The sequence below is a fragment of the Sorex araneus genome, chromosome 5 (assembly GCF_027595985.1).
Source record: "Sorex araneus isolate mSorAra2 chromosome 5, mSorAra2.pri, whole genome shotgun sequence".
Taxonomy (NCBI): domain Eukaryota; kingdom Metazoa; phylum Chordata; class Mammalia; order Eulipotyphla; family Soricidae; genus Sorex; species Sorex araneus.
This window is the reverse complement of record NC_073306.1, coordinates 30032568-30041466: the sequence shown is the minus strand read 5'-3', so window position 1 is coordinate 30041466 and position 8899 is coordinate 30032568. Positions and strand designations below refer to the sequence as shown.

Genomic DNA, 8899 nt, shown 5'->3' with positions numbered 1-8899 from the left:
AGAGAGCCCGGCAAGCTACCGAGAGTATCCCACCCACACGGGTAGAGCCTGGCAAGCTACCCGTGGCGTATTCAATATGCCAAAAGCAGTAATGATTGGTATCATTCCCCCAACCCTGAAAGAGTCTCCAATCGTTGGGAAAGACGAGTAAGGAGAAGCTGCTAAAATCTCAGGCCTGGGATGAATAGAGACATTACTGGGCCCACTCGAGTAAAGCAACGAACAACGGGATAACAGTGATACAGTGAAACCCAAGTTTAAGGAACCCGGAGCCCCTGTTTTCTAACAGCACATTAAGGTCAGGAGAAGTAGAAGAAACACAACGTCAGGTGTAGCACCTAGCAGGCGGGCCGGGAAGGTCCCAGCAGGCACAGCGCCGGGGGTGTGGTCAGACCAGTAGGCGGTCCTGGGGGTGTGGCCAGGCCAATAGGCGGCCCTGGGCTGTTGGCCAGGCCAATAGGCAGCTTTGGAGGTGTGGCCAGCGAGTGGGCGGTCCCAGGCGCCGGAAGGCCTTGCGGAGCGCCTCCGGAAAGGCTGAGGGGCGGTGCTGTGGACGGAAGCCAGGTCGGCGCCTGCGTGATGACGCCTGCAGGGACGCTGGCGCGCGGGATTTAAACTGCGGCGGTTTACGCGGCGTTAGAGTAGTGTTGCGGCTTTTCGGCAATACGCACTTCTGTTCCCCGCGCACATTTTAGATGGAGTCGTCGCTTCAAACTCGTTTATTTCCTGGTCTCTCCATCAAGATCCAACGCAGTAATGGTGAGCGCGGGGTCCCTTGGCCGAGGGCGCCGGTGGGCGAGGCACAGTCTATAGTTCCCTGGGGTCCCCAAATTGCAGCTTCCTGAAACACCGCTGGGCGCCCCCGCGTCCCCCGCTCCCTCCACTGGCCGGGGTCTGCACTGGCAGCGACTCTTCCCTACCCAGGACCGAAGCCTCTCCCCGGCCTCGAGGGAGGGGCGGGGTTCCTCCGCATCCCCGAATCTCTCTGTGAAACTAGGATTGGTTGTCGACTCCCATCCGCTCACTGTCCTCGGGAAACGACCCTGCATGCATAGTGATTTGGCTTCCTGGCCCCTAGACTCTAAGAGTTCTCATGCACCTGTCAAACGTTGACATTCCTGTAACGAGGTCGGGAACTTGCAGTTCTTCTCTTTGCTGAAGCAGCTTCCCCTACCAGTCCTGGCAGGTCTAGATGCCTCGAACTATATTTCGCAGCCCTTTCTCAAGCGTGGTCCCCTTCCAGCCTCCTTCCTTTCTTCCTTCCTGTGCGCCCACAGTCCGACCGATTAACCCCCTTAGACTCCTGCGGTGACCCCCAACTGATGCGATTTTCACTGTGGCCCCCTTGAAATAGTCTGGAGGGCCCAGAGTGATATAGCGCCCCCCCAGTCCCAGAAACGCTGCTGGACTAGAGTGACTCCCCTGGCCAAACATACCTTCTCGCCCCAGTGGCCTCATATGTCCCCTGTAACTCTGATAAAATTTGTGACCTGCTTCCTTAGCGGGAATGTTGTCAGGTGAACTGCCAGGAGTTTATTTGTCTCCTAGAAGAGGGGGGAGGACAACTGTTTTTTCTTCGGGTTAGTTCACAGCTGAGTCTCTGTGGGAGCCTAAAAATGAAAGAGATGAGTAATTCTGACCTTTTCTTGCTCAAGGCATCATTCACAATGCCAGTGTAAGATCTGTGAACCTGGAGAAATCCTGTGTTTCAGTGGAGTGGATAGAAGGAGGTACCACAAAAGGCAAAGAGGTAAGTTTTGTGAGATTGATTCCTATATATATCTATATATATATTTTTTCTTTTTTGGGTCACACCCGGCGATGCACAGGGGTCAGTCCTGGCTCTGCACTCAGGAATTACCCCTGGTGGTGCTCAGGGGACCATATGGGATGCTGCGAATCGAACCTGAGTTGGCCACGTGCAAGGCAAATGCCCTACCCATTGTGCTATCACTCCAGCCCCGATTCCTATATTTATTTCTGGCCCATATTTAATCAGTTTTATTTTTCTTTTCTTTTTTGCTTTTTGGGTCACGCCCGGCAATGCACAGGGGTTACTCCTGGCTCTGTAACTTAGGAATTACTCCTGGCGGTGAGCAACCATATGGGATGCTAGGAATCAAACCAGGATCAGCCTCGTGCAAGGCAAATGCCCTACCCGCTGTGCTATCGGCTCCAGCCCCCTAATCAATACCTTTTACACCTGAGCTTCATTAGATGTATTTTTTTGTTCTTGGGCCACACCCAGCAATGCTCAGGGCTTATTCCTTATTTAATCAGTACCTTTATACACCTGAGCTTCATTAGATTTATTTTTTTGTTCTTGGGCCACACCCAGCAATGCTCAGGGCTCTGTGCTCTGGGATCACTCCTGATGGTGCTCAGGGGACCGTTGGGGTGCCAAGGATTGAACCTTGGGTCATCTGCGTTCTATTTGTACTATCACTTCAGACCCGCATTAGAATGTTATCCAGGGTTGGCACATTTGGGAGGCCTGGGTTTGATCCTGGTCCACATGGTTCCCTGAATACTGCCAGGTGTGCATCCCACTCCCCAAGAAAAGAATTTATTTATTTATTTATTTTTATAATTTATTTTTTAATTGGTGAGTCACAGTGAGGGTACAGTTACAGATTCACACATTTTCGTGCTTGTTTTTCCCTCATGCAATGTTAGAGAGCCCATCCCTCCACCAGTGTCCATTCTCCACCACTTATGAACCCAGTATCTCTCCCACCCCCCATCCCATCCCCCCACCCCGCTCCGCCTCTGTGGCAGAGCATTCCAATTTGTTCTCTCTCTCTCTCCTTTTGGGTGTTGTGGTTTGCAATAGGGGTATTGAGTGGCCATCATGTACAGTCTCTAGTCTACTTTCAGTGTGCATTTCCCTCCCCACTCGGGATTTCCAATCACATTTTACTTCCCTAAGAAAATAATTTAGTTAGGCCTGTTCTAAGTTGAAGCTCACAATACTTTATGGTGTGATTGTTTTGTTTTAAATTTTCCTTTTTTTTTTTTGGCTACACATGAAAGTGCTTAGGGCTTACTCTGAGCTCTGTGCTCGGAGATCATTCCTGGTGGACTCCAGGGGACTATATGTGTGCCAGAGATCTGACCTTGCTATGTGAAAGCCAAAACCTTACCCACTGTACTACCCAGCCCCTCCGTGTTTCCAGGGATTAAGGCACTTGCCTTGCATCCCAACAGCCTGGTTTGATCTCTGCTAGTGCGCAGCCTACCCCACGTAACAAGACAAGTGTACAGAATTTTATTTTTTTGTTTGTTTTGTTTTTGGCTTTTTGGGTCACACCTGGCGATGCACAGGGGTTACTCCTGGCTCTGCACTCAGGAATTACCCCTGGCCGTGCTCAGGGGACCATATGGGATCCTGGGATTTGAACCCGGGTCAGCCGGGTGCAAGGCAAACGCCCTACCCGCTGTGCTATCTCTCCAGCCTCACAAGTGTACAGAATTTTAAAACCTTGTCATAAGCTAGCTTCTAAGTGCCACAACTATTGATAAATGTATTTTGGGATCAAAATGGATGACTTGGTTGAGGAGACAAAAGTCTCACAGAAGGCAACTTATTTTTTGTTGTTATGAGATGCTGGTTCTCGTCATGCCAGATCTATGTTTCAGCACTGAGCCATTTCCCTGAGCCATATCCTTAGCATTGAGCCATATCCCTGTGTCACCTTGGTGAATGGCACAGATAAACTGGTGCTTGAGTAGCTCTCTTGGGGTTGCAGGGCGGGAAGAATGAGCAGAAACAGTGCCCTGGCTCTCAGCAGGGCAGTGAAGAAACTGCCCCCAACAGTGGAAGACTCAGGATGCTTGGCAGAAACTCAAGGATCACTGGAGGGGCTTCATCTCTGACGCTAAGATGTTGAAAATCTTGTTTTGGGGGCTGGAGCAATAGCACAGCGGTAGGGTGTTTGCCTTACATGCAGCCGACCCAGGTTCGATTCCCAGCATCCCATATGGTCCCCCAAGCACCACCAGGAGTAATTCCCGAGTGAGTGCAGAGCCAGGAGCAACCCTTGTGCATCACTGGACGTAACCCAAAAAGGAAAAAAAAAGACAATCTTCTTTTGTAAACAGTGTGGAGGAACTTGGAAGGATTTCTAATCACTGTCACTGTCATCCCATTGCTGATCAATTTGCTCGAGCGGGCACCAGTAACGTCTTCATTGTGAGACTTGTTGTTACTGGTTTTGGCATATCGAATACACCATGGGTAGCTTGCCAGGCTCTGTTGTGCGGTCTATGACTTTTTTTTTTTTTTTTTTTTGCCAGGTCACACCTGGCGATACACAGGGGTCACTCTTGGCTCTGCACTCAGGAATTACCCCTGGTGGTGCTCGGGGGCAGGGGACCATATGGGATGCTGGGAATCGAACCCGGGTCGGGTGCATGCAAGGCAAATGCCCTACCTGCTGTGCTATCTCTCCAGCCCGCGGTCTATGACATTTATGTTTTAGAGGCACTGTGACTAGGCAAGATGGTCACCAGGAGAGAAATGTGGAAAAACTTGGTTCTAGTTGGGCTTTGCCACACCTTGTGTTCACAGGCACCTTCGAATTTTTCCTCATTTCTGAACTGAGGATGAGGACCTGGACAGTACATGGCTTGCATGTGGCCCACATAGATTCGATCCTCAGCACTACATACTCCCAGGACTAAGCCAAGAGTTCCACTAAACCAAGGGCTCCGAGTACTGCCAGGACTAAGCCAAGAGCTCCACCCACATCCCTGTGCCCGCCCCCCCCCCCAGCCCCCTGGCCCACCAAAAAAAAAAAAAAAGGGCTAAAATGAAGATGGTGATATTATATCTCACACTATGTTGTGAGAATTTACTCAACAAATCATTTCAGCTGGTTCTAAAAAGCCAGTGTGTTTGGTGTGAGGGATACTGAGGTGGCTAAGACATACCCATGGACAAGAAAGACACACTTGTTAAACTCTTCAGAGCTTACCAAGACCTGTAAAGAGCTTGCTTTAGCATAGTGTGATGGGGTAAGTGTGCTGGTATGTTTGAGAAATAAAAGAATTGAAAACTTATACCTGCCCAAGCTTGAAGCTGTGCTTTTCACGCTGGGAGTCTGGTTCCGTCCCAAACACTGTGGTCCTCTCAAGCACTGCCCTAGAGCACAGGCTTAGTTGTATGACCTGGTTCTTTCACACTTTGAAATGTCAAGGATGATGCAGTTTGCACTGTGGTACTGTTTTTGGACCTGCTGTGAAGTTATGTCTGCGTTATCCCTACAGCGTTGTAGGACTCTGGTGATGTCAATCTAGAATTGTGACCTCATTGCAGACCTGAGCAGGGAAGTCATCAGCAGGAATCTGACTGGGGAAGAAGTTTCTGGGCCTGGTAGAAAATGTAGATAGACTTAGGGTTAGGTAGCAGTTCTCGGGATCTCGTCCCTGCCCGTAAGATCCTGAAGGGCCCTCCAATTTGGACTCTCACTGGACAGTTAGAACTTGTTTCCGCCTCCGTGTCAAGAGCAAGAGACTCCGGGCTCTGTCCAGCAGAACAGCAGGGAGCAGAGCAGCCTAAAGCTTTAGTGGACTGCCTGTCCGCTGTCCTCCTCCTCGTTCCCATCTGCCATTGACTTGGAAACCAGAAACACATAGCCATCTAGATGGTAAACCTCAACTGAGGGACAATATTTGTTTTATGTTTTGGTTTTATTATTTGGGGGAGGGGGAGCACAACCAGCGATGCTCAGGGATTACTCTTGTCTGTGCATTCAGGAATGACTCCTGTGGCACTGGGGGGACCTTATGAGATGCTGGCGGGGATTGAAACCTGGCCAGCCGCATGCAAGGCAGGCATCCTACCCGCTGTACTATTGCTCTGGTCAGACAGTATATGTTTATGGCCATCTATATTTGTTGGAACTTAAAGTTAGTGAAATATGAATATAGTAGTCTTCCTTGTTTGGGTTGAGCAGTTTTACTCCACTACAACTCTGTGTGTGTGTGTGTGTGTGTGTGTGTGTGTGTGTGTGTGTGTGTGTGTGTGTGTGTGTGTGTGTTGGGGGGGAGGAGAGCCCCACATCTGGTGAAGCTCTGTGTTTACATCTGGCTCAGGGATCACACCTAATGGTGCCAGGAATCAAACTGGTGTCAGGAGTCAAGGTGATGGTATAATGGGTAGTTCATTTGACTTGCCTGCAACCAGCTCTGGTCCAATCTCCAGCATCCCATATGGTCTTCAGAGCACCACCAGGAGTAATTTCTCAGTGCAAAGCCAGGACTAAACCTGAGTAACGCCAAATGTAAACCAAGAACAAAACAAATTTTAAAAAAAGACTGGGGTCAGAGATGCGTTCAGGGCAGGTACCATAATCCTTGTATCTCTCCTGTCCCTCCACTGAAAACTTCTGCTTATTCTTTGCAGATTGATTTTGATGATGTGGCTGCAATAAATCCTGAACTCTTACAAATTCTGCCCTTACACCCAAAGGACAATCTGCCCTTGCAGGAAAATGTAACTGTCCAGGTATGTGACTCATTGGCTATAGTCAGTGCCCCAAAGGATCCTTGGTGACTTGGCTTGGTGACCCTTATTGGTTTTCTGAGACTTCTGAGGACTTAAGCACAGTACAGAACCCCTGCGTAAGCCCTTGTGAAGTTGTAAGGACAATATATCACGGTTTATTTTGTTTTTCAGAAACAAAAACGCAGATCAGTCAACTCCAAAATTCCTGCTCCAAGGGAAGGTAAATAGATATCTCCTGTCCTCTTGCTATGGGGTGTGTGCCAGTAATCATGTTCTTGGAGCTCAGAAATGAAGTGCCCATTGCTCCAGTTTAACAGGTGGCTTCAAAGTGTGGACTCTGTCTTCTCTGTCCTACTCTAGCTTCTAAACTCTTTTCTCAAAATATTCAACCACTAGTGAGAGAGGAAATGGAGATGATGGTAAAAGGACAGAAAGTTTCAGTTATGTAACATACTAAAATCCGTGGGGCCAGAGAGGTGGTTGAGTAGGTAAAGTGTTTGCCTTGCACATGTCCAATCCTGTTTTCAATCCCTGGCGCCCCACATGGTTCCTCAAGCCTCACCAGGAGTGATCCCTGGGTGCAGAGCCAGGAGCACAGCCAGGTGTGGCCCCCCGCCTCAAAAAAAAAAAAGATAGTGAAGTTCTGGAGCTGTAATGTGCAAGTTAGGGCCTGCCACCAACACTGCCACACTCATATGTTAAAATACTTGCCACGGCGCATTCTTCACTCTGGACTGTATCTCGACCTTAGATGTGTACTCTTGGCTTTTTTCCCCATTTGGAGAAGCCTGTGTTCACTCTTTTTCTTTTTGGTGATGGGCACACCCAGCAGTGTTCAGGTCTTACTCCTGGCTCTGCACTCAGGGAACTATATGAGATTCCAGAGATCGAACTCAGGTCGGCTGCAAGGCAAGTGCCTTACCTGCTGTACTATTGCTCTGGTCCCCCTGTGTTCACTCTTAAACACGTATATCTCACTCCATCCTTTTCTCCCCTCGTGTTGTTTTTTTTTTCTCCTCTCCTTTTTTTGGGGGGAATGGGGTGGGTGAGGATGGGTCACACCTGGGGGTACTCATGGCTTATTCCTGGCTCTATGCACAGGAATCTTTCCTGGCTGTGCTCAGGGGACCATTTGACCATTTGTGCTGCCAGGGATCAAACCTGATTCTGCTGTGTGCAAGGCGAGTGCTCTACCCCCTGTACTATCCTTCCCAGCCCTCTCCCCTCAGGTTTCTCTAGATTCCTTCCTTCCTTCCTTCCTTCCTTCCTTCCTTCCTTCCTTCCTTCCTTCCTTCCCATCCTTCCTTCCTCCCATCCTTCCTTCCTCCCATCCTTTGTTGCACTCAGAGATCACTTCTGTCAGGGTTCATGTGACGATATGCTGTGCCAGGGATCAAACCTGGATCAACTGCACGCACAGCAAGTGCTCTTACTGTAGTCTCTAACCCTCTCCAGGTAAATTTCTCTACTATTTCCCTCACTTCAAAAGGGGTGGAGGGGCACTAAGCAGTGGTACAGTAGGTAGGGCGCTTGCCTTAGACATGGCAGACCCAGGTTCAATCCCCAACATCCCTATGTTCCTCCCCGCCCCCAGCACCTCCAGAAATAATTCCTGCCAGGAGTAAGCCCTGAGCACCATGTGTGACCACCCCAAAAAAGGGAAAAAACAACAGCCAGTTGTCTAGCCTGCAGCCCTTGGAGACCATCCTCTTAGAGATCTGGTACCTTGAGAAATCTGCTGCCTGACCTGGAAGGCTTTCCTGTAGAGTCTGGAACAGTGATCAGCTGCTAGTCCTGTTTTCTTTTCTTGGAGTAATGTGTCCTAGGGGAGGGAGGCTATGAGTGGGCTGTACGAAGAGCAGATACCTAGGCCAAGACCATTGAGAAGTATGATCAGTGGCTACAGACATCTGGAATGGGAAGAAAAATAGCATAATGTGGGGCTGGAGCGATAGCACAGCAGGTAGGGCATTTGCCTTGCATGCATTCGACCCGGGTTCGATTCCCAGCATCCCATATGGTCCCCTGAGCACCGCCAGGAGTAGTTCCTGAGTGCATGAGCCAGGAGTGAACCCTGTGCATTGCCGGGTGTGACCCAAAAAGCAAAAAAAGAAAAATAGCGTAATGAAGTTAGTGTAAGCCACTCTAGAGGTTAGCTGTAGGCACAGGCTGCCCGCGAAATCTCGCTTACTATTCAGCCATATGTCTCAGCCTGTGTGGTTGAGCCCAGTCTAGCTACCGTCACTACCCTGCATGATCTGACTACCTCGGGGGCCCGGGGAGTACTTAGATGAATTTGAGGTCCTGGGGTGAATGGGGTATCTTCTCTCAATCCTGGGGAGCTATGTGATACCAGAGATTGAACCCAGGCCTACCACACCCTCATGAGCT

General features: G+C 49.6%; 1 protein-coding gene across 2 annotated transcripts in view; it reads left to right on the top strand.

Moving 5' to 3' along the window:
* Positions 1–570: 570 nt before the first annotated feature.
* Positions 571–8899, top strand: part of KIF2C (kinesin family member 2C) — a 28958-nt gene continuing 20629 nt past the window's right edge. For both annotated transcript variants that reach the window (XM_055139666.1, XM_004621574.2), the window contains exons 1-4: positions 571–759; positions 1656–1750; positions 6407–6508; positions 6680–6728. In XM_055139666.1, the coding sequence (XP_054995641.1) occupies positions 696–759; positions 1656–1750; positions 6407–6508; positions 6680–6728 (310 nt within the window). In that variant the 5' untranslated portion in view covers positions 571–695. The remainder of the gene's footprint in view (positions 760–1655; positions 1751–6406; positions 6509–6679; positions 6729–8899) is intronic.